The sequence below is a fragment of the Taeniopygia guttata genome, chromosome 15, assembly GCF_048771995.1.
Source record: "Taeniopygia guttata chromosome 15, bTaeGut7.mat, whole genome shotgun sequence".
NCBI classification, from domain to species: Eukaryota; Metazoa; Chordata; class Aves; order Passeriformes; family Estrildidae; genus Taeniopygia; species Taeniopygia guttata.
The window spans coordinates 12,896,474-12,922,318 of NC_133040.1; the positions used below are offsets into that span (position 1 = coordinate 12,896,474).

Below are 25,845 nucleotides of genomic sequence, written 5' to 3' on the forward strand. Positions count from 1 at the left end.
GCTCTGTTTCAGTTGTGGAAGTGCCAGCCCTGGCTTTTTTAGGGTTTGCAATTCATTTACAGAAACTTCTTTCTGACCTGGATATTGATGCTGACTTACAGTGCATCTTCCTTCTGTGTTTTTTCATTTTACTCTACTTCCCTCATTTTTTAATTTCTCGGGGAACAAGTCCAAACACTTCTATCAGATGCTTTCAATTTTTTTGTCACATAAAATAAACTTCATTTTAAAACTGTACTTGCTGCCTGCACAGAAAGTAGATTAGTTCTTGGGGGAGTTTAAAAATTAAAGAATGTGGAAATGGCCAAGATATTGTGATTTTGAAAAGTGCCTTCATTTTAAATGAATTTATAGTCTCTCTGAAAGTTTCTTAGGAATGCTGTTTGTGTCTCCTGAATTAGCCTGCAGCCAGGGCAGTATATTGCATTTAAAAATGAGACCCAGCTCTGCTGGCTGCTGGGTTTCCTGTGCTGCTGGAGGGAAATTATTGTCCTGGTGGTGCTTGACATGTGTGACATTCCCATTGTCTGGACACAGAGACACGATTCTGTCTCTCAGGATTGCACAGGGAGAAGAAGAGAAAACAATCTTTACCTCTGCTCCTTTGTTTGCCCATGTGGAATGTGGCTGGGGACTGTTCACCTGCAGGGATGGCTGGTTGGATTCTGGTGAAGTTGTTTGGGGTCAGTGACCAAAGGGACCCAGCTGTGGCTCGGGCTCCCAGCAGAGTCACGAGTTTATTAATTAGTTCAATAGGTAATAAGGAGTAAGTATGGAGAATAGTACAGTATCTCTTTAAATAGTATATTAATGTAGTATAGATTTAATAAAGCTATCCTTCAGCCTCCTGATCTGGAGCAGACATCAGCATTTCTCCCCACACCCAGGCTCTCCCCACATTTTCACTGCAGACATCCCTTGCAGAGGGGACTTGTGCTCCTCAGTGGATCCCCAGGGCTGTTGCAGGGCTGGGAGAGTGCAGGGAGGCAAACCTGGCTCTGTGGCTCACGGACAGACAGACAGACAGACAGACAGATCTGCTCCAGCTCCTTTTATTTTTTCCTGTTTCAGTTCAGCCTTTGAGGAGCCCTGGGCCGTGGATGCTTTCCTGTGCTGTTCAGGGTTGTCTGTCAGGTTTTGTGGTGCAGACAATGGCTGATTCTCCCTGAAGTGCCTTTGGCTTTATTGCAGCAATATAAAGGGAACACAGGAGGCAGCAGTTGTGCCATGAGGCTATTCCATATCCAGGGATATGGGATACATGCTTCTCTATTTTAGTTCTAAACAAAAGAAAAAAAAAGACAATAAAATCAAGGCTTTGTTCCTTGGTTTTTGTTTGTTTTTTTTGGTTTTTTTTTCTGGTTTATTTTAACTATCACAGGGCACTTAGAGCTTGAGGAAGGGAAGTGGCAGAGCTGGAAATTGCTTTTAGTATAGTGTGTAATATATTAATTGCTTATACATCAGTATTTCTTAATTTGTGTAATACCCATGAGTTATTGCTGCTTTCAGAGGAGGTGAGGGCAAAAGGTTTCCATCTGTGCTGGGAGCTGTGGCTGGATGGGCACCATCCCTGCCCGGTGCTGGGGATCTCTCATGTGGCAGTAGGAATGATTTGGGGTTCTCACATTTCTAGAGCAGTCAACATTCCTTTTTAGCATTTCCTTTTAAGTTTGATGGGATTTCTTAAGAGAGCTGCAGGAGAACCTGAGATATAACAAGTTGCCAGATGAAAAGAAAATCTGACCTAAATTTCAGACTCACTAAACTTGAATTGAAAACAGTATCAACAGTGTCAGTGCCCCATTTTGCTGCTGTTGACATCAGTGGCTGCAGTCCTCATGACTTCAGTGCTGAGGAATTTGCTGAATATTTTATTCACTTTATATTGAAAGCTGAAAAGCTGGAGAAAACTTTGAAGTTTTTCCTGCATGGGAATCTTGGGAATACAGTGATGCTGACACAGTTGAGGAGTTCCAAGTGTTGGCCTGGTCAGTGGTGCATTGAAAGGCTTTTATATGCCACAACCCCAGTTCAGACTTCAAATTTCCTTGTTATTTCCCCTGCAGTTTACAGCATCACTAACTCCTTCTGGATTCCTTACATTGCTTCATTGGCCATATCAGAGGAAATTAAATCATCTTGAAAGAGCTCCAGACACAAAGTTCACAGAGAGGCCCCATCCCTGCAATGGACTTGGATTCATTTTTACTTTGGAGGCTCTTTCATTCTTACCCAAACATTGCCAGTCAAGCCAATATTAGTAAAAGCTCTGTAATTGCATATTGGAAAGTGAATATTGGGAATAACTCCACACATCTTAAAAGCAGGAGATACCTGTGGGGTGTGCCTGACCTGAAATTAGAGAATGGTGCTGAGCAGAGTGCAGCACTGAGTGTTTGTGACATTCCCATTCTCTGGACACAGAGACACGATTCTGTCTCTCAGGATTGCACAGGGAGAAGAAGAGAAAACAATCTTTACCTCTGCTCCTTTGTTTGCCCATGTGGGATGTGGCTGGGGACTGTTCACCTGCAGGGATGGCTGGGTTGGATTCTGGTGAAGTTGTTTGGGGTCAGTGACCAAAGGGACCCAGCTGTGGCTCGGGCTCTCAGCAGAGTCATGAGTTTATTAATTAGTTCAATAGGTAATAAGGAGTAAGTATATAGAATAGGATAATCTCTCTTTAAATAGTATATTAATGTAGTATAGTTTTAACAAAGCTATCCTCAGCCTGCTGATCTGGAGCAGACATCAGCATTTCTCCCCTGAGCCGGGGTCACCTTTTCTGCTGGAGTGTTTCTGCAGCAGATGAAGCAGGGCTGGGTTTCGCTGCACCTCTCTGGGGATGAGCTGAGCTCCCCCGAGCTGCTGTGGGCAGTGCTGTGCTCTGTTTGGTGCAGGACACGGAGATCCTGAACACGGCCATCCTGACGGGCAGGACGGTGGCGGTGCCCATCAAGGTGGTGTCCATCGAGGAGAACAGCGCTGTGACAGACATCTCCGAGGCCGTGGAGTGCAAATCCTCCGGGGAGGACGTCATCAAGGTGAGTTCCTGCCACCCAGTGCCTTCTGCCTTTTCCCATTTCACTGCAAAAGCAAACAGCCTGGGAGTAACCACTGCACCAGCTCCTGCAGCTCAGCCCTGCTCCTGTTCCCCCAGCGTGGGCAGAGGGGTTTGGGGTGAGTGAGGTGCAGCTGTACAGCCCCCACACCGAGGGGCGTTTCTATCCTGTCCCACTTTGAAATTCCTGGGTAATTTCACCTCACCCTCTGTGCGTGGATTCCACTCAGTGCCAAAGCTGAGAGCCCTGCTCCTCCAGATGTTCCCCAGCACCTTTCCAGCTGTGCCTCCCAGCTGAGGGCAGGGCTGCCCGCCTGCTGAGGGGCTGCTGGTGGCACTGCCAGGGCAGCACAGCTCCTCCTGCTGCAGCCAGTCCTGCACCTGATGCCTTTGGGGCTACCTGAAAACAGGGGGCAGACAAAATTAAGGGAATAAAAAGCAGTTGTATCTATTGAAGGGCCTTCAGGTACATTTAGCTACAGAAAAGCTTTCTGTGTTCAGTGGATCCTCCAAAGCCAACCCAAATATCTCCATTTTGCTGGAGCTTGATGCTTTTTCAGGGATTTTAATCTCCAGAAATTCCTATCAATGCTTTTCCTAAGGCAGTCACGTAATCACAAATGGAACAAAAACTGAAATTCAGTTTAGGGATCATCCTGATTGTAACCTTACTGGAAACCACTTCCCTGACTAAGAAAAAGTACAAGACAGCATTCACAAATAATTATTTTAAAAGAATCAGAGAAGGACTGTTGTGATTCTGTATGGCTTTAGCAGCTTATAGAATTCCACCAAATAATTCCAGCCCCATGGGGATTTTTTCTTTCCAACAGTGAGAATGACCAGTATTAAGTTCTTCCATTTAATGGAACAAAGAAACAAAGAGTCAGATTAGGGAAAAAAATATGTGATATGTAATGCATCAAATGATGCACAGAAAATGACAGCAGAATCATTTCTCAAGTAAAAATCCTTCTAGAAAAATGGCTTTTGGCTGTTGTAGCTTTTATATTCATCAAGAAGGAGTGAAACCCCCCAGCCTCACAAGAAAGGAGTGTGTTCTTGCAGGAGCTACAGCACAGCCTGGACTGTTGTGGTTCTGCAGCAATTTGTTTGGGAGGAATGTTCTCCTGAAGCACCGTGTGCTTTGATTAGCACCTGGGGCCCTGCTGTGCTCTTACTTTCTGCAGAAATAATTTATCTGCACTAAAAGGGCTCCTCACAACGATGTTTGCCCCATCAGAACACTTTGAGAGGCTTCCAGGAGCTCCCCTGCCTGGGCACCCTGAGGCTGAGGTGAACAAATAACTGGAGGTGGGCACAGCATTCACTGGGAGCAGCCAGGGACGTTTCCAGGTGCTTTTCCCCCTCTGCAGAGCTGGCTGGAAATTGCTCAGATGGTGAGGGAGGTGTCTGCTGCGTGTTTGGGATAGATGCAGAACCTCTGGAGGGATGTGGCTGTGACACGAGTGCTAACTGCTGGAAAACACACAGCTGGCTGAAAAACACAGCTCAATTAAGGGCTTGCAACAAAAAGGTTTTCTCGTCTCATCATAAAGGAAAAAAGGCTTTTTAGGGTTTTTTTTTTCCATCTAGAATGTTCTTGTTTCCACAAAATTTCTTTCTTTACATGGGGAAGTGGTTTGGGGTTCAAGGCAAATTGACATCTTCAATTGGTTTAGATTTTAAAAAGCACTCAGAAAGCTTCAAATGAGCACAGAAGCCTTTCATCCTTAATTCATTTTGAAATTCTCCATCAAGCTTTTATGTTCAATTCTTTAGAAATATCTTTCTCTGTGAAATCCTGGTGTAGAGACCTTGTTGGGAATAACCTTTCTGCTTAAAAATAAAATCCAGTCATCATAAATTTTATCTTTTGGGCAGAGCCCATGGTACAAGGGCTGTGTGCATGAGCTCACAGTGCATGTAAAGCCTGTAGATTGCCTTAAATCACAAACTTAGGGGGGAAAAAAAGGCTTATTGATGAGAACTATTGACAGCTATTTAATACTTACTCATATTATCATCTAGAGGTTCGAGCAGATATTTTTGTGTGCTTTTAATTGTGGGGAATTTCTGGTGATTTGGGTTCAGCCAAACCTGACAGTGAGGCCAGAAGCTGAAGATGCTCAGTGCCTGTCTGCACTGGGCCTGTAATATTTAGTATCAAATAAATGTCCTTTAATTCTGGTAGAGAGCTTAAAGCTCTTGCCCAGCAATTGGCCATCAGCTCAAAGCTTATTTATTTTAATTTTGACTTCAGTTGGGCTGAATTTCCTTGTTCTCAGTAACAGAACCCTGTGGAAATCTGAATGTAAGATCTATCTGCAAAGAGCAGGTAAGAGTTTCCCAGTGATGCCCATGGTCCCAGGGCAGCTCAGTGCAGTGTTTTGAATGTGCTGACTGCTACTCCTTTTACTTCCTTTATTGTCTCATAGTTCCCTGTCTTTATTTCCAAATTTACAGCCGATTTCATGAACTTTAAATGCCTTTGAGTGCTCTAGAGCTGCACACAGTGCTCCAACCTTTCAAAAGTGGACACAAAATTTATTATGGCACTAAAAAGGAAGCAAAAGGTAAATTTTCTTTGGCTAAGCTGGAATTTACCAATAGGATCCATCTGTCTGGATCCATTATAGCAATTGCAGCTGCATGCACAGTCTCCTTGCCCTCTGCTGGGAGCTCAGGTGGATTTTGCTGCTTTTGCTGATGTTTTGTGCTCTTTGGGGCACAAAATCCCCATGACCACACCCAAAAGCAGCCTGCAAGCCCTGGGCAGCAGCAGCTGCATCTCTGTGAGCCCAGAGCCAGCAGCCTGTGCTCTGTTGGCTCCTCCTTCCCTCTGATGCTGTGTGAACATCTCTGTCAAACTGAACAGCTTTAAAAACAGGGCAGAATGTCCCAGCGTGGAAATGCCATTGTTGTGCTGCTCTGAAGCCCCGTGGCTTTGAAGCTTTTTCCTCTGGCAAAGCTGGTGTGGTATATTCTGAACAGGATAACAAATGGAAAGTCCTCCTCCTTGCCCTCCTCCATACTTCCCCTAGTCCTGTGATTTATGGGATCAATATGCAGCAGAACTGGAGAGCAGCTTTATAAAAATGCAGCTTTACCCCACACTTCTGCCAGATGTCAGCAGAGTAAGGAGGGCAGCAGTGGCTGGAGCTCTCACAGGAGATGTTCTCTTAGGCATGGTCAGCCCCACTCCCCCAGCAGCCAGCCTGTGGAAATTGAACTCAAAATGGGCATGGGCTGAGATACATTCAGCAACCAAAGCTGGAAATACCTTGCCATCACACAATGGGCAAAAATTTCGAGGGCAGCTGAAGAAACTTCCAAACTACATCCCTGCCTGTCCCCTCGTGCCTTCACCCAGCTGCTGCCTGCACTGGGGTGGGGAACCAGCACAGCCCAAAATCACAGCAGCAGCACCTCGAGTCCCACAGAAACTGCTTCAAAATCACCTCCAAAGCTTTGAGATCAGGACTGGGAAAAGAAATGGGAGAAACAGCTCCAGTCTTGAGGTGATGAGAGTTTGCTCCAGACCTGTCTGAGTAACAGAGTCAGCAGAGAGGATGCTTTGATTCTACTTTGCTTTCTGCCCTGATTGTGATTTACTCACTGTGCATCTGTGTATTGTAGATACACCCTGAGTTAAGGAATGACAAGCACTGTGATGGAAATGCACAACCACTGCCCGAACTGAGATGGAATTAAAAGTGATTCCACCCTGGGATCCTGCCTTGCCAAAAAAGATATCTGGGGCCATGCTGCATATATGGGCTGCCATCCCCAGTGAGCAGGAGCCAAGCTCTCTGTTTGTCCCCATTGCCAGAAATTGCTTGTTTGGAGAGTGCACAAAGCCAGGCAGATTTTGGGTTCTGTGATAATGTGAGCTGCAGCAGAGCTCCCGTGGCTCAGCACAGCCACAGTTCAGCTTCAGGAGCAGGTCATTTGGGAGCAAATAGATGCCCTCCAGCCTCAGCTGGCATTTTGTACCCCTTTTACTCTCTCAGTTCTGTCGTAGTGAATGATACTCAGTTAGTTAAATGTAGTGCTGCTGCTCTGCAAGGCTGCCTCTGAAATCTCTGTAATGAGATTAGGTAATGTACAGCCTTTTCCCTAAGAAAAGCTCTCTTGCTTTGGGGGGGTTTCTGCTTAGTTTTGCTAATCTGGCTGCTGCTACTGAAAATGAAAACCCTGCTCAGCAGAGAGAGCCCAAATTCCAGAGCAGCCAGCCCTGTGTGCCAGCTGTGAATTCTGGGGGTGCAGCTGGCACCAGCTCATGCAGGTGATGCTGCCCTGCTCCTGTGCCCAGCGTGGGAATCCTTCCTCAGCTAGCTCACAAACCAGATCCATTCTTTTGGGGGGCACAAAAGGGGGTGGAAAGGACTCTGGGGGTTGTTATGGCACTAATGGGAGCAAAGCAAGGCTGTGCAGAATTCAGGTGAGAGCTGGCCAGGCTGCAGAGTTCAGGTGAGAGCTGGCCAGGCTGCAGGGCTGAGTTTGTTCTGGGGGTTGTTATTGCACTAATGTGAGCAAACCAAGGCTGTGCAGAGTTCAGGTGAGAGCTGGCCAGGCTGCAGGGCTGTGTTTGCTCTGGAGGTTATTCTTGCACTAATATGATCAAACCAAGGCTGTGCAGAGTTCAGGTGAGAGCTGGCCAGGCTGCAGAGTTCAGGTGAGAGCTGGCCAGGCTGCAGGGCTGGGTTTCCCTCTGTGCTGGCAGGCAGCTCCTGGCTGCATCCCTGGGAGCCAGGGTTGGCCATGGCAAGCCCAGCCACTGCAGCACTCAGCAGCTCCTGGAATGCAGCTTTCCATTCTGAAGGCTGCTCTGACATTGCCACAAAGCTGTAAATAGCATGGAGGAGCTCAGGTCTGAATCTTTAACTTTTATCAGACTTAAACAGTTTAATTTGAAAAAAGGAGTACGATGGGCCTTGAGACAGCTTCTGTTTTCCACTAGGTTACTGATTATTCAGGATTATGCAGCCAGGCATTGAAATCCTTCTTAGGGAGCCTAATGTTCATGTAGCAGAGGATTTCCTTTGTGTGTAAGACCGTGGTATTTAATTGGAATCAAGGCTGGAGAGCCACACGGAGTCTCTCTTTCAAAACCTGTAGAATTAATTCAGGATAATTCCCTTTCTACAGAGCACGCTGTTAAAAAGAAATCTTGAGAGAAATCCTATAGCAAGGACAGGAATATCCAAAAAGCATGTGGGATGATTTTCATTGTCTAATATTTCCTGTAAATGACTGAAATGATATTTCCTGTGTTTGTCAGTGGTGAATAAGTGATCCTGGTGCTCTGTGTTCCTAATGCAATGAATGGCTGCTCCCAGAGCTTGACCTCCGTGAGCTCCAAGTGCCTTCCTGCTGTGCCAGAGGGATGACACCGAGCTGAGCAGGGAGTCTCATCTATGAGAACTGCTGAACACCACTATTCTTTGCTGATTATCCTGTAATTTATTTTTTTCCCCACTGAAATTGAGATTCCTTTAAGAGGTACTGGAAAAAGCCCTCTGCTCATAGAAGTGCTGTCATAAATATTTAAACATTTATGTAACCTTTGAATATCTTAGCAACATTTACATGAGTATAATAGAAGTGGGTACATGGGTTTACAGACAAAAATGCAAGATTCTGAACCTGATGAATACAAGGAGGACATCCCCTGGTACCACGTCTCCCCATTTCTGCTCAGCCCTAAAGCCACTCTGACCTCTACCTAGAAAATGGACTGATGCCTCTCAGTTTTTCAGTCTCCATAAACCTGACAGGATTGCTGCATTATGAAGTGTCCTTCAGAGACTGGGCTGGTGTCTGCAAACCACTGGGAGAATAAACAAGCTTGGACCAGAGTAGACTCACAGAGGCAACCACTCATTTATTTTTGGGTTTTGCAGCTGTCATTCTTTCCACTCCTGTGTACAGCAGGCACGAAGCAGGACAGACAGTGCTTTGAGTTCACCATCTTTTGAAAGGCAGCCTGAGCTTGTATTTGACATGAAATTTGTTTTTCTAAAACCGCCCGACTCCAGCAGCAATTGAAGGAAGATTTCTCGGGAATCTGGAGTGGAATTTAACCTGGCAAATACTCTCCAGAGGTGCCAGCAGCCCCTCTCTGGCTGTGCTGTCCTTGTCACATCCTTTGTGGTGCCCTCCAGCAGCTCCTGCTCCCTTCTTGCAGTCCTGCAGTACAGACATCACGGTGGGATCAAAAGTTTAATGTGAAATGAGGAGGTGAAAGGAGAGCCAGAGGTTCTGCCCTGGGCTGGTAACAGCTCCAGGAATGTCCTTCACATTCCCTGCAGCCCATCTGCAGATTGCCAGGGGGCAGTTCCCTCCCGGATCACTGAGTGCCACAGGGGCCTTCAGGAGTGCCTCTCTTGATTTCCAGGAAGCAGTTTTCTCTGTCAGCTCAATAAAATGTGATTTGTTGCAGAGAGAATCTATCCAAGTCATCTGGAAAGGCAGTGGCCTTTGTTACAAGGGGGCACAAAAATATAATGCCAGGAAGAAGACAAAGAAGAAGCCTCTAGGGATCTGTGCTTAGCCCTGTCTTTGCTGTCTGCTTCTTTATTTTACTTTTAATCTGGAGAAAGAAGTTAGGAGAATAGAAAAAAGGGGAAAGTAGCTGAATGCAGCTTAATAATGAAAGAAACTGCTGAAATAGCATCAGAGAGCTCTTTAAAATGCAAAACTTCTTGCTGATCTGCTAAGCAGGAAAGAAAAAACCCAATCACTTAAAGGTGGTGGCTGAGCAGGCTTTCCCTTCATCATTGCTCTCTTCTTCTGATGCCAGAGATAAAAAGCACTTTCAGAGGAGGATGTTTTCATAGTAAAAGCATAAATACTACAGGAGATGAGAGACACATCATTGCCCACAATCTCCAGCTTCTATTAGAGACTTTCTTGACCTGGAGTGGGCAGGAGCCACAGCTGAGATTGTCCCTGCCCTGCTCCCTGGCCTTCCAGAAACGTTGGCAAAAGCCTGGAGGAAAGCAGAAAAGTACTCCTATCTGTCAAAAACTCTTCAACAAATATGCCTTTTCAATTTAAGAAAAATCTTTTGAGTTTTAATGTGACCCATTTTTTTCAAATCTGTTTTCTCCTTCCTCCTTGGTTCCATGTGACATTGGTCATCCCTACCAGCCCTGTGTTTCCATCCTGTTTTACCCCACAGGAGAACAGATCAAAGCAGCGTAGCCAAGCCTGCACTGAAGAGCTCCAGAACCGAGTTGGGATGTTATTTCCACCTTAGTTAGCCTGAGCTGGGGGCTGGGGAGGCACCACACAACCTGTTCCCTTATTTTGTGAGGGCCATGTGCCAGCAAATCAGACCCACCTGGGGCTTGCTGGAGTTGCAAATTGGAGCAGTCAGTCCATCAGCATCTGTCCTCTGAGGCTGAGAAACCTTGTTCATTGATTTTTTAAGTGTCACTGTGTAAGGAAAGGTGAGGAAGGGACATGCCCCTGCTCTCATTTTGGTTCTGCTGTGGCTGAGCTCATCTGAGGAGGGGCAGATTTGGAGTGGCTGTACCTGCACACTGTGTGGGATGGTGGATTTGGAGTGGCTGTACCTGCACAGTGTGTGGGATGGGCTTACAGCTGAGCTGGGTCATTCCAGAGGAGCAGATTTGGAGTGGCTGTACCTGCACAGTGTGTGGGATGGTGGATTTGGAGTGTCTGTACCTGCACACTGTGTGGGATGGTGGATTTGGGGTGGCTGTACCTGCACACTGTGTGGGATGGGCTCACAGCTGAGCTGGGTCCTTCCAGAAGAGCAGATTTGGAGTGGCTGTACCTGCACACTGTGTGGGATGGTGGATTTGGAGTGGCTGTACCTGCACACAGTGTGGGATGGTGTCAGGAGCCCACAGAGAGCACAACCACCCATGATCAGCTGCAGACACTTCCCCCTGTGTAGCACTGGCTGGGAAGTGCTGCCTTTCTCTGTCAAATGCTGGATGATCTTCCAGGATGGATGCCTGAAAGGGTTAAAATGCACCCAGAATTACAGGAATGCAATACAGCCTGGGATTTGTTCCTTTCCTCTCCTCTGTGCTCTTTTCAGGAGTACAGAGCAGAGGAGAAGCAGTGTAGGGACATCAGCACTGCTTGTTCTTGGGGAAGAGAATCGTGTTTCTCACCATGCAGCTCCTGAAGACCTGCCAGTGTTGCTGGTGCATGTCCATGGATAAATACCAACCTGGAGCAGCTGGAGAGGCTCTGTGGTGGCTGCTCAGCCACCCCTCAGGAATCTTACGGACTTGTTCAGCCATTTGTTTGTGCCATAGCCACAAAGGCTTGGAGCAGCTTTCCAAATACAGATGGAGGTTGGATCCCAGCCCAGAGCCATTCTGGATTTGCAGTTTTGCTGCTATCGTTATTATTTTCCTTTCCCCTGCAGTTAGGTTTGTTCAGTTACTGACAACATTGAGTGTAGACAATATAAAATCATACATCTGGAGCAGACCTGAGCAGTCTGAAGCAGAGTATGTTGTCAGAAACCTTTTATCAGCACGTGCAAGTGGTTTGCACGATGCATTAATAAGCAACTTGCACAACTAAACCAGAAAGTTCACTTTGTCTTTAGGCTGATCTCCATAGAAATGAGTGGGGTGGAACCAGCTTCAGGACAGCAATGCTGTTTCTCCAAAGAGAGTTCAGCTAGATTTTGCTGACAAGCCTCCCAAGCACTTCTGCTCAAAGGAAGGTAAGGCTGAAGAGCCAAGAGCTTTATCTGAAGGTGCTTTGTCGAGTGTTCCAGACCTTGGATGGACACCAGCAGCCCAGATACAGGGGCTGAGTGTCCCTGAACGTCCCAGGGGCTGCTCACTGCTCCAGGCACCAGCACCTCCCTGGGCAGGAGCTCGGGGCTGGACTCCTGCCATGCAGCCCTTGCTGGCCTGAGCTGGAGCTGTTTAATGAGGAGCATTTTCAGGATTCCTCTCCCAGGGTGAGGCTGATGCAGAGACACCACAGAAAGAACAAGCAGCCCACCTGAGGGGTGTGTTCTGAAGAACTGCCTGGCATTATATAAGGTATTAAACACAGTGTTGGGTTCCTTGTCACCTGTGCTGCACGGTGCTTTTAGAGGAGATCAGACAGTCATTCTGAAACAGCCTGCTGTGAACAGAACCTGCTTCTGTATTGCCATTCCAGTTAATAGATGGGAAAATAGGCCATGGCATTCATAGTGCTAAAATGAAGGTGTTTCTGCCCCCTTCAGGCTTTCAGACCAGCCTCGGGAGGGCTGAGGGAGAAGCCTGGAGAGAGGGACGGGTCAGGTATTGTAGCACATGGTAGGGCTTCAGTCAGCAGAGCTGTTAGAGCACAACCCCCTGAGACAGCCAGGCAGAGAAATGTTTTTATTGTGTCCTCGGAAGGTTCCTCTTGCAGTCTCATCATCAAATATTTTACCAGAATATGAGCAGTGCCTACACCTGAGAGAGGATACAAAGGGGCTGTGAGGGACTGGGAGCAGTTCAGCCCCTGCACCTGTGGCCACAGAGCACATCCATCTGCTGCCTCAGTCTGGGGACATCAGCACTGCCAGCTGATAATCCTCATCTGAACCAAACAGTGCTGGGAACGGGGGACAGGGAGCAGATGATAATATAAATACACGTTCAGGTGGGGAGATGCAGTTCCACCATTACCAGTGCTCGTTAGGGGTGATGAAATGGAATTCTGACAGGATGGGAGCAAGAGCAGGAGTTGGGATCTGCTGGGCTTGCTGTTAATTTCTGCAGACATACCAACTCATTTAGTAATGTAACAGCTCCCACTGCTCACCACTTAATGTATGATTAATGTGCCACAGGATTTCCCCAGACATTTATGACACCTTTAGGAATAGAAATGACAATGACTTTATCACATGGAGTCACTTCATACTATCTGCATCTCTCTTAATGATTTATATATCCAGGAGTGATTTTATCACTAGTACTCAGTAACATAATAAATGAGAAAACTCAATGGTCTGTAAATTACAACACTGATTAAAGAAGTGATTACTGATATAACTCTTACACGGCTATGATAATGCTTGCTTATATTTCAGGACAGCATTTACATATTAATGATAAATCTACTGTAGTGTTTAGAAATACTTTACAGCTTTAATCAAAATGTAAACATTTACAAACAGATAATGTTTATTGCAGAGGAAATGAGTCGACTTCTGTTACTCTTCAGTGGGTGAAATCTCCTGCAGAGCCAGTCTTGAAAGCAGCATCACCCCTGATGGAGGTGGTCTTCAGGGTAGAGCTGTGATGAGCTGCTTGCCCCCGTGGAGAGTAGTTTGGGTTTACTGGGTTCCTCTTGAGCAAGCTGGGAAGAGCTTTGCTCACTGAGAGCTCCCCAGCTCTGCCCTCGGGTCGGAGCTCGCTGCAGAAAATCAACGGCAGGGCAGGCTCCACAAGCAGTGCCCAGTCCTTGGGCACCTCCAGCACCCTCCGGGCCAGGGAAGGGCTGTGTGCCCAGCTGGCACCCACAGAGGGGAGCCTTTTCTCTTTGTTTTGGGGTCACAGCCATCACCCTTTCTCCCTCCCCTCTCAGGTTTCTGACAGGTGTGACTACGTTTTTGTCAACGGCAAGGAGATGAAAGGCAAGGTGGACGCCCTGGTGAACTTCACCTACCAGTACCTGAGCGCTCCCCTGCAGATGACGGTGTGGGTGCCCCGCCTGCCCCTGCAGATCGACATTTCCGACACTGAGCTCAGCCAGATCAAAGGCTGGCGTGTCCCCGTGGTTTCCAACAAAAGGTGGGCTTGGGTCGCTGCCCCTCCTGGGCGATTTGGGGGAGGAATGATCCTGAATGCAGCGCCTTCCCCCGAGGAGCAGCACTGCTGCACCCCCGGCTGTGCATGGGGATCTGCAGATACACAAAGCTGTACAAGTTGTGGGGTTGTGCTTCTGTGCACCTCTCTTGGACAACAAAATACAGTGTGGGACTCTGGCAAGGCCCACGGGCAGAGGTGAAATGGAGATGGCAGCACAGGTGAAAAGGTGGCACAGTCCAGTCCTCCATCACGTGAGGTGGGCCAGAAATCCATAATCAGTAGTCCAGAAACCCAGAAGGGAGGGCTCTGTTTAAGGGGCACTCTCCGTTAGCACTCCAGTGTGAATTTTCTGAGAGCATTTCTCTGTGTGTGTTCCCCCCTGCCTCCAGGCCCACCAGGGACAGCGATGACGAGGAGGAGGAGGAGCGCAGGGGCAGGGGCTGCACGCTGCAGTACCAGCACGCCATGGTCAGGGTGCTGACGCAGTTCGTGGCCGAGGACTCGGGGCCCTGGGGACAGCTGAGCTACCTGCTGGGCTCGGACTGGCACTTCGACATCACCGAGCTGGTCAGGGACTTCATGAAGCTGGAGGACCCCCACATTGCCAGGCTGCAGGAGGGCAGGATCCTGGTCGGCCGGGAAGTGGGGATGACCACGATGCAGGTACGGCTCTGGGAGGGGTGTGGGCAGGGGCCGGGGTGCCCCATGCTGCTGTGCCCACAGACCATACCTCTGTGGGGTCACACAGGTGAACCCTTACCAAGCCAGTGCATAAGGGTGGATGGAGCTGTCTGTGTGGGTATGAGGAAGGTGCAGAAGACAGCATGTGCATGAGCTGGCTAGCTGTAGTTCCCCAAGGAGAACAGCATGGCCCTTCGTTTCAGCAAAGGGGAGGATATTCTGCTGTCTGATGTTCCATCAGAAACAGAAAAAGCTGGAGGAACAAGAATTTCCAAGCCATGAAATGAAGGACAAATCCTAGGCTGGTTACCTCCCTTTGAAGTAGCTGGGAGGTTTAATGAGCTCGTCCACATGGGAAGACAGAGCAACAGAAGAGAATTTTAAATCCACTCTCATGGTGAAATAATGCAAATAACACAACTGGGACAGGACAGCTCCATTCTTGGATGGTTCTCAGCCATAACCTCTCCACTCAGGATTTCTGGCCCTGCTAATGAAATCAGACTCCCTTTCCTGTGCTCTTCATTTCTGTGCATAAAGCTTTGGAGACAAGAGGGATGATGACCTTAAGAAAGGTTTTATCAATTGATCAGCCTTTTCCTAAACTGATTCTTCTGTGTTTCTCCAAAGGTTTTGTCTCCTCTGTCTGACTCCATCCTGGCAGAGAAGACGGTGACTGTGCTGGATGACAAAGTGACCATCACAGACCTGGGAGTGCAGCTGGTGTCGGGGCTTTCTCTCTTCCTGCAGCCCAGTGCAGCCACCAGCAGGGCCATTGTGGCCACAGCCGTGGCCCAGGAGCTGCTTCACACTCCCAAGCAGGTGATGTGCACTCTGAATTTCCTGGGTTTGCCTTCTGGCATGGGGCAGGACTTTATCAGTGTGAAGTACAGATGGTAATTCATAGCCAGTTTAGAATTTAGACTTTAGGTGTAGTCTGTGTTAATTGCTTTTTCCTATGGATACTCTGGAATTACCTTGTCTGTTCTTTCCTTCCAACAGGGGTTTCAATCTGCAGTAAAAGTTCTAACTGCACTGAAGTTTGTGCTGTTTGCAGGTTTAATACCCTTTCTTTAGCTAATGAACCTTTCTTTAGTGTTGTTTCCACTGCACAGGCACTCTTTGGACAGTGATCCTGGTTTGCTGTATGAGCACAGCCTTGTTTTCTGTTCTGGAGAGCACAGAGCTCTGTGTGTCACGATTTAATATCTTCAAGAGCTGTAAAATAGAGGCAGAAGATGGCCACATCCATTTCTTTTCCCTCCTGGAGCCATGACACACTGCCAGGCTCAACTCTCCTTTTATTTTTCATGTGAATTTTGGGGGTTTCATCATCCACTTCATGTGCTGATCTTAATTTAAGCCAGCAAATTCTCATCTCTCTAAAGGGGGTATTTCAAACAGCTTGTTTCAGGTCACAACCTCTGTGGAAAAGAAGATTGGAGAGCACCACCAGATCAAGGCAAACAGTCCCTCTGGCCCAGAATAAACCCAAGGGTCACTGGAGCGTGCTTCCTTGGTCAGTTGATTTGAGGATTGGGACTGGGAACCATGTAATTAAATCTGTCCACAGCTACTCCTCTTGCAGAAAGCATTTTTCTTCTCACATAGATAGGGAGAGATCTCAAGTCAAGTTTTATGGCCCATTTTCATGATTATTGCTACCTAATTTTCTGGGACATAAAAATAATCTAGTTTGTTTTATAACTTAGTGACAGGAAAATGTCCAAACTAGAAGGACACGGTGCCCATCTGTTCCATTTGTTGCATCCTGTAAACATAAGAATCTTATGTAATTAACCCATTTATACCCTTCTTCAGGGCTCAGAAACCACATCTGCCATACTGTCTTCAGACAAAGACTGTGGAAACAAAAACTGGAGCACTCCTCACCCAATCCTGTCCTGTGGGACAGAGCAGCACCAGTCCTGCAGCAGCACTGGGAGAATTGTGGATCTGATTGCAGATACAAGAGCCTGTGACTCTGGAGAGGCTGCCCAGTCCCACTGTCAGCCTCTCAGATTTATGGATGATCTGTCCTGAGTATGCAAAGACATTTATCAGCATCAGGTTGTGGCAGATTGTGCCAGGGGTGCCCACTGTGGCACCTCCTGTTGTTTATGGTGTGGCAATATGATGTGACATGTCATGACATGGCACTGCAATTGGCAAGTTAGGAAGGAATACAGAAGAGGGAAAACGTGTAAACGTGGTTTGGGTTGAAATTATTTTTCCCAGCATCTGAGTTCTGAGATGATTTTAGTGGAGTGTTTGGTTTAAGCTGCTCTTCCTCTGCAGGACAGTTTCAGGTTGCTGAGGGTGGCACATTTCTGACCCACAGGTCAGACCCTGGTTCTGAGCAGTGCATCTCCATCACCAAACCCCAGCCAGGAGCAGATTTCACACTGGGGGATAAACGGAAGGAAATGGCGTAGGAGGGACGTGTAGAGTCACAGACATTATTCCTTTCATTTGCAGTTTGAATGAAGGATATAACATTTAAGTCACTTTCCCTTAGAAAAATTAATGCAAATGTGAGAATGTTTGTGGCTAAATTTTGCAAGAAGTGACTCATGATTTGGAGTGCATCAGCTGAGATCCTGACTGAGCTGGAGTTTTGAGGCAAATGCTGAGTGTTTTCTGAAAATCAAACCCTTTTGAAAGAGGGTTTTTTCCAAGGAGACAGCCCAGGACTGAGCCTGTACTTGAACATTGTGAGGACTTCATTATTTAAGTGTGTCTTTTCCTTTGAAGCAAGTTTATAAAAGGCCCAAATAACTCATGCAAACCTTACTGATGCAACTGAAAAACAAAACGCAGGATTTTTGCTGTGGCTTTGTTTCAGTGACCAGAACGACTGGATTGCCTTAATTATAATGAGCACACAGCAGCCAAAACAAAGTGCTGAAAAGTTGGCAGTTTCTCCATAAATACAAAGCACTCTAAAGAAGATAAGCCAATATTTTATCACCTTGGATGCCTTAAGTTAGATACCTTTATCTGTAGCTGGGCAACTAATTACCTGCTGTGCCAAGGTGACCTTGAGGGATGCTGAGCCCATATATTATTTTTTAATCAATAGGGAGCTCATTGGCACTGAAAAGTGGATCAGTGATTTAGGTGCCTAAAAATAGACACAGGTTGACCAACTTTTAAATATCAAAGATGAAGTGTCTTGTGAAAATTTGGAAACTCTGGCTGTGAGTAATCTATTTTTGGTGGCCATCTGCTCAGGTAGGAAGGCTGTTCCATTTGGCTTGCTGACGGTTGTTAAATCAACACTGTCATCTTAAAGGCTTCTCCAAAATGTAAACAGAAGAAAACCTGCAGTGCTTAAATGTTTTCTGATCTAAGTGAGCTTCAAGGACTCTCCAAGCTCAGCTGGCTCTGCAGGGAAACTCACAGTCATACCCAGCTTTTTGTCACTGTAGGGTATTGCATGGGGGCTAATGAACTGAAATGGGTCAGTGAAGAAAGAAGAAAAAAGCCTTTAATGAACAGCTCTGTGCATTAATGTATCTCTCAGTGCTCCTGGGGAGCTGCAGACACTTTCTCAGGGAGGAAGAGCAATGTTGGTGCTTTCTCCAAGCCAAGTTCTGGAGTTCCCCAGGTGCAGTGCCTGTCCAGCCCTGCTCTCACTCTCTGGGAGGGGAGGGTGCCCAGCACCCTTGGGCAGGAGAACAGGCTGGGGTCACTCTCTGGCCCTGCCTTGTGGGGGGAGGAACCTTGGAGGAACCTGTCAGGTTCAGCTCCTGGCCTTCCTGCAAGCCAGTGCTGAGAATTCCCTGACACCTCTCAGGTAACAACAGATACCAGCAGTATTTTTATGGTGTGGATTCCTTACCCATCCTGGCAGTATAGCTTACACCCAAATTGTATTTATGCCTTCTCTAAGCTGACAGAGCCACGGAGGGACTCACAGGAATGACAAAGGAATTCAGCAGCATGGGGAAGGGAGAAGGGATGCATTGTTGGATAAGAATCTCAATTCTTCCCTTCCAAATACAAGCAAATTCCCACTGGAAAGGAATGTCACATTAGCAGATTGGACAAAAAGGAGAGAGAGAAATACACCGTGGGGGAATGCATGGTTTGAATTAAGATCTGAGTCTTGGCTGCCTTTCATTTCCACATCATAATGATCAAGCCCAATTTTTACTACACAAGCCACAGGCTTAAAAATAAATGCACATGTAATACTTTGATATTTCATGTGATAAAATTGCTAGGGAAATCCATGCCAGCGTTCAAGTCCCCAGACAGAACAATGAGAGCTGGTCTAGGAGAAGCTGCTGAGAGCAGTATTCCTTTGCCTTTATTTGAGGGAGGGATGTATTTGTTTTCTGCAGAGCCAGCCATTTCTTTCCTCTGATGTCCTGCCTCACTCCAGGACCCTTGCAGCTGACCCCAGCAATTGAGGGATTATTCACAAATACTTTTATTTGTGCTATAGTGAATGAAGACCATTAAAAGGCTGTTTTATTCTGAGCATGGAATAAAATCAAATATCCTGATCTGTGTTTCTAAGCAGCAGAATCCTCTAAAATGCAACCAGTCTATCCAAGAAGATTTATCAAGTGGTATCTTTGGACTGATAAGCCACGCTGTAATTCAAGGCCAGGAAAGGTGGTGGAACTGCCAAGAGAACAGCAAAGGCACAAGGGAGAGTTTAGACAAATATGTCTTGATAAAGTTTTTGATGTCCTTAAGGAAAGCCTGGTGGTAATCAAGAGAGGTTGTGGGAATGGTTTCTACATCTCTGGGCTGGATTTTGCTGTCATTAGCACGACCTAATGAGCATTCTCTGACCCATTTCACATCCTCGGCTCTGCGGGCAGCACTGGCACTGCTGTGCCCCGGGAGTGCAGCACCTCTGGGTGTGTGTCAGGGCCAGAGAGAGGAGAAGTGGGGGACAGAAAGGCTGGAAAGCAAGATCATCCCTCAAACTCTTTGTTTATGGTGATAATTAAAGAGCACAAGCATTTGTCACCTCAGCGGTGAGGGCATGAGGCGAGGGGCAGCAGCTTGGCAGGTGGGAAGGCTCCAATCCATCTTCATCTTCTGAGAGTAACTGGAGGGCCTTGTCAGAGATTTGGAGGGGATTTATTGATGTGGTACACAGGATTTGCAGAAACAGCTCCTTGAAGGACATGGCACTAAATCATTTCCTTTTTCTCTCTTCTTTTCTTTTTAGCTTTTCAGAATTTATAATCATTTGGGAAATTCACTTCCTTGCCCTGCCTTTGGCTTTCCTTTAATGATGGGAACGAGAGGAAATGATCTCTTGCCAAATAGGATATTTGGGCTGATACAATGCATTTTGGCAGGATTTTAAACTCTCTCCCTCTTTCTCTCATTTGTTTTCTTTCCCTTTTAATTAATGTTGTCCACAGTATGGGCATGACAACGTTGTTTTGTGAAAAAAATTAGTTCCTCCTATGAAGAAACGTTCTCTTGGAAATAAAAAATGTCAATGCTGGTAGAAAATAATGGCTAAGCCAGTGCACACCTCTGTTACCTACAGTAAATCACATGTGCGCCTGCAAATTTCAGCTGACTGCCATCTCATTTTTCTCTGTCTCTGCTTCATAAAACCAGGAATGCAGAATTGTAGAGCAGTGGCATAAAGAATAAAAGTTGCTTTGAAGTTGGAGGCAACTTTGTCCAAACGCACAGAGGATTTAGTGGCGTGGATCCTGTGGCAGAGGTGTTGGAGCTGTGCAGGTTCCCAGCTGGGGAGGAGGCACGGGTGCCATCATTTCCAAAATCCTGCACGTTTTTCTCCCCCTGCTCTCCAAAGGAGGGCATCACTGGCAGGCAGTGCTGGAAGTGTTTTCCCTGGAATAGGCTGATGAAAAGTCACTGTGTCTTCCCCAGTGCCACATGAGGCTGACCTTTGTTTTAGGGAGAAGGAAGGCAGCAGGATGCTGAATTGCCTGAGGAGGTGAATCTTTATCTCTCTCCACATATCCATTAAAAAATCCCCTTTGCTTTCCTATCACTGGGGTTGCTCTACTGTAGATTTCCTTGGTAGAAATTCGAGCTGTGCCCTGCAGCTTTGTGTTTGTTCAGTCATTTCAGGGTTGTTTCTCTAATGAAAGATCAGATGTTTTAATTTCCTTATGCAGTTCACCCTTCCCAGCTTCTGAGTTACCCTGGCTCCGTTTCAGCTCTTTGAAGTAAATTGAATCACCAAGAACTTTGCCTTCTTTCCTGTTGTGCCACAACTTATTTTTATTCTTTCAGTCCCTCAAGTACTTGCTGATAGTGCTTTGGAAATCAAATATTCAGTATGGCCCAACCTTCTGCCCAGCTAAATGCCCCTTGCTGTTTTCATTGAAAAGCTTTAAATTCAACTGGAAGGGTAGCAATTCTCTTTGTTTATAACCATAGCATCACAAATTGCAGCCAATTGAAAACCATATTAAGTTGTAAATTTGTATTATGACTGGACATGAACAGGGTGGCAATGTTTTTCCCCAGTGCTGGTTTTTCAGCCCAGTTGTTTGGAGGTGCCCAAGTGTGAAGTTATTAGAGCCATTTGTGGTTGAAGTGTGGGAAGGAAAGAACTTCCCTTTTGTGGGAATTTGCACTCTGGCAATGTGCCTGGCCGTCTGCTGGCTACGCAGGCAAAACATAGAACAAATGAAAAATTAAAGAAATGTCCTGCAAAGAAAGCTATTGAGATGTGGAGAAGTAAATATCTGTGTCATCTGGATGGGATTTCACATGGCAAAGAGATGACCTCTGGCTTTGTGTTTGCTTCTAATGATGACTTCTAACAGTGCTACCTGCAGAGCACAAAGACAGACCAATTAAATCCAGGCCATTTGTATTTTTATTGTGCCAGAATCCACATCCTCCTCTTCTTGACACAGAAATTTGGTGGACTTTTTAATTATCTCAATTATCTCAAAGATGAAGCGTGTTTTATTCAAAACAAACCTTTCTCCAGCAAAATGGCAATTGTTCTGTGAGTCTTTTTTCTTTCAGATGAATCTTCTGCTCCAGCCATTTCCAAGATACTGTGGTAGCTCCTTCCTCCTGCTAGGATACTTATGCCCTAATTTGACAGCTCCTCATGACACCAGTGCATGTGGAACATGAGGGAAATAAGTGTTCTGTCAAGTGCCTCTAGCAATTTTTGTGATTTGCCTCTTTGGCTTTTGTAGGAGAGGAATGACTTTCCTTACAGAGCTTGTAAAATTGGAGCTTGCTAATGGGTACTTTGGTAATAAAGACATCTCATATCAATTATTTTTGTGCAAAACATTTGCAGGGAGAGTAACAGTGGAACCTTTAGTGACAAATGTGACCATTTCCTGCCCCATCAGTCGAGGCTGGCTTTGAAAGCAGTACAGAGTGGCTGTGTCCCATTTCCTCCAGCTGAGGGATGGATGAGCTGCAGCAGGTTGGGCTGATTCACGAAGGCCCCGTCTTTAACCATCTCCCTGTCCTTTCAGGAAGCCGTGGTCAGCACCTGGATCCAGTTCAGTGACAGCTCCGTCACCCCGCTGGACATCTACGACCCCAAGGACTTCTCGCTGTCGGCCGTGTCGCTGGACGAAGCCGTGGTGTCCGTCCACCAGAGCCCTGCCCTGCGATGGCCCGTGGTGGCCGCGGAGGGCGAGGGCCAGGGCGCGCTGGTCAAGGTGGACATGATGATCTCGGAGGCCTGCCAGAAGTCCAAGAGGAAGAGCGTGCTGGCCGTGGGGAGCGGCAGCATCAGGGTGAAGTTCGGGCAGAACGACGCAGACGTGGAGGCCGGTGGTGACTACGACGCCGACGAGATCGAGAACCGCGCCAGCGACCGGCGCCACAAGGGCTCGGAGCCGGAGCGGCACGGGCAGGACGGGCGCTACCACGGCGGCTCCTCGGCAGAGAGGGACGAGGGAACCCTCAGGAAGGTCGGCACCACGGCCAAGTCCATCCTCAAAAATAAAGTAATCAAAAACAACCGCCTCGACGGCGGCAAGCTCTCGGATGACAGCCAGCTGCAGAACATCCCCATCGACTTCACCAACTTCCCCGCCCAGGTGGACCTGCCCAAAGGCGGTGCTGGCATGGAGGACAGCGACCTGGTGCAGACACCCCGGGGCCTCAGCGACCTGGAGATCGGCATGTACGCCCTGCTGGGCGTCTTCTGCCTGGCCATCCTCGTCTTCCTCATCAACTGCGCAACATTTGCGCTCAAGTACCGCCACAAGCAGGTCCTGGTGGAAGGACAGACCACCGTGACCCACTCCCACGACTGGGTGTGGCTGGGCAACGAGGCAGAACTGCTGGAGAATGCGGCAGAGGCGTCGCCTCAGCAGGACGAGCACACCACCATCATCGACCGGGGCTCGGGCGGCGAGGAGAGCAGCCAGCTGCTGAACGGCAGCGCCCAGAAGAACACTCAGAGCATGGTGCACAGGGCTGCAGACCCAAGGGGGAGGCTGGGCAAGGAGCACAAGGTGGAGCCTTTGCACTCGCCCACCTCCAAGAGGAAGCGGGTGAAGTTCACCACGTTCACCACCATCCCGCCCGACGACGGCTGCCCCACCGTCAACTCCATCCTCAGCAGCCACGACGATGACATTAAGTGGGTGTGCCAGGACATGGAGCTGGGGGACTCCAAAGAGACACGGAACTACGTGGGGAAGTTCAAGGACCAAGCGTAGCTCCCTGCTGGGGTTCTTTTTTTGGGTTTAACCACACCTTGATGCCTTCAGTTCTACAGTATATATTGGGACGGGTGAGGGGGAGGGGAAGGGATCGCCAGGAGAAGTGATGAGGCAGTTTTTATAATCAGGGAAAGGAATTTGCCAAACTGTCCATGGTTTGTTTTTGTTTTCCACTTCGTTCTGTTGGGTTTTTGTTGTTTGTTTTGGTTTTTATTTTTTCTTCCCAGTGGTTATTCTGCTATTCATGGATTTAGGAAGTGGAACACAAATAGCAGAAAGGAACGAGGAAATGGTATGACCAATATGATGAACTGGGCAAGATGAGGTTGTGAAAATTCATTTTATGGGTCATACAAATAATAATGATAGTAATATTTCACAGTACCAAAAATATCTGTAAAATGAAATGAGAGAATATAAGAGCATGAAAAGAGTAAGCAAGAGGCAAACAATAACTTGTTCTGGTTCCAGTAAAATATCACAGTAATGGACATATGACCCACAAGGAGACTTTTTACATTGGTACTCAAGCCATTTCTTTTCATTCCTTCATTTAAAATGAAGATATGTCTTTGGCATTACATGTGAAGGAGGAAGAAATTACCTGGTATTTTCATTTTTACTTTTCCATTTGTCTTGTAAATTGAAACAGAATCATTTTCCCATTTGTAGTTTTCTTTTAAATATCTTGAAAACAGGAAAATTTAAAATTCATCAAGTTCACAGTGGGACAAGAACATTCTAAGTTAGCTGTAAAAAGTCTCCTGTCATTTAAAGAATTCAGGGGATAAGTATTGACTAATGATTTCCATGTGATGTCTCTTCTGAAAGCCTGAGCCTCCATTTCACCCTAGCTAGAAAGATGTTCTGTTTGGAAGAATTTTCATTTTCCTTTCAGGTTGGGGTTGTTTGTTTAGTTGCTCGTTTTAAATTCCACAACCAAAGTTCCTGTGTTTCACCAAGGGAAGAAGGTGCTGTTTTCTGTTAGCTTTCACAAGTACCAAGCAGTGGGAGTGCCCCACTGGTGCATTGTAAATGTTCCTGGAACTGAGACCATCACAGGCCAGATGTGCACAGCCTGCAGTTGGGTTGTTTGAGGTTTTTTGTATTTGCCAGGTTCATGAATTCATAATTTTGTGCTGCAATTTTCTGTTTATTCTGCTGTCACCAGCTCTCATCAAGCTCTGGAAGCAAGAAGAGGAATGGACAGAAAGACCCTGATTGCCCCAGACGTTTATTCCCTTGTACTGGGAGAGCTGGGCGCACTGTGGGGAGGGAGGGAAATATTGCTGAAGCAAGAACAAGAAATATCTGGAGCTGTTTTATAGATTTTTTTTTTTTTTTTTTGCCATTGGACCAGCTAAGACTGAAAAGTTTAGATAGATTGTAAATCTGATGTTTTGAACAAACAAATACCAAGGCAGTAATAAATCGGAAGCAGATACAAAACAGAGATTTAATTGGTGGTGTGAACGGGCAGAACTGTGTTGGCTCAGTGCCCGTTCACGTTCACAGAGGACACAGAGCAAAATCTGTTCAGTGAGGAAACCACTGTCCTCCCAAAGCCCAAAAGGAGCTGCTTGATCCAGCCTTTGGAAAGCAGTGTCACATCCTGACTGTTAGCCAGAAGCACTTGCATCATCCTTGACATGGATTTTGGTGGTTTGGGTTTTTTAATTACTAAACTCCATAGTTTGTTGTTTTTTGGGTTTTTTTTTTTAACTTGGACAAAGTCAATGCTGCCACCCAATAACATAGATGGATGTTTTAACAAGATATGCCTAGTATGCATTGTAGACTGAAAGAATGTAATATTTATTTATACATGTTATATGAATTGTAATTAAAATGCTTTACACAGCTTGACAAATTAACCTCCCTGTCCTCAGGGGGGTGCTCCTCTGTCATTTCTGTGGAGGGCTGCATCCCCTGCCCTGGAACACGATTTCAGCCACTTCTGGAGGGAGAACAGAGATGTGTGGAGGCTTTTCCCTGCTCTGACCCTTCCTTGGAGCAGCACTTCCCTCCCGGTGATGCTGATGGATGGCAGGAGCAGCTCGGCCAGGCACAGGTCAGGGCAGTGCCACAATCCATCTTCTTCATCCCCTGCCTCCACCAGCACCAGCAGCTCCAGGATTCTGCTCCTGGCATGGGCAACCCCTGCAATTCATTAATTAATTCATTAATTACATGGCTCTTCCTTGGAAAACGCAGGTGTCCCTGAGGTGGAGAAGGCATTTACAGCGTGGAGCTGCAGAGAGAACAGCAAGGAGGGAGAAGCAGAGCATTGGAGCAGAAATAAGGTGAGGCAGCACAGAAGGGACCCGTTCCAAGGGTGTTGTTGAGGAGGGTGTCCCTGGGCAGCACCCAGCAGGGGTGGCACCTCCAGGAGCCCAGTGCTGGACAGGAACAAGGTGACCAAACCCTGGGTCTGTGCCCAGAGCACAGGCTGGATGTGAAAAGACAACAAAGGGAAGTAAAAAAGAAAAAGGGAAAAAAACCAAGCCCTGCCTTCACATTTAATTTCTCTGAAGCTACAGAACATGGGGCTTCAGAGGCCAATACTGAGACTTTTCAATTTGTCTTGCACTGACCAAAAATTCTGTCACAGCCCTGTTCTGAGCGAGCCACCATAAAGGAT

General features: G+C 46.9%; 1 protein-coding gene across 2 annotated transcripts in view; it reads left to right on the forward strand.

Annotated features, from left to right (window-relative positions):
* Positions 1-25,074, forward strand: part of TMEM132C (transmembrane protein 132C) — a 171,508-nt gene extending 146,434 nt beyond the window's left edge. For both annotated transcript variants that reach the window (XM_072936253.1, XM_032751330.3), the window contains 5 exons: positions 2,904-3,047; positions 13,634-13,839; positions 14,247-14,520; positions 15,169-15,360; positions 22,002-25,074. In XM_072936253.1, the coding sequence (XP_072792354.1) occupies positions 2,904-3,047; positions 13,634-13,839; positions 14,247-14,520; positions 15,169-15,360; positions 22,002-23,201 (2,016 nt within the window). In that variant the 3' untranslated portion in view covers positions 23,202-25,074. The remainder of the gene's footprint in view (positions 1-2,903; positions 3,048-13,633; positions 13,840-14,246; positions 14,521-15,168; positions 15,361-22,001) is intronic.
* Positions 25,075-25,845: the final 771 nt, after the last annotated feature.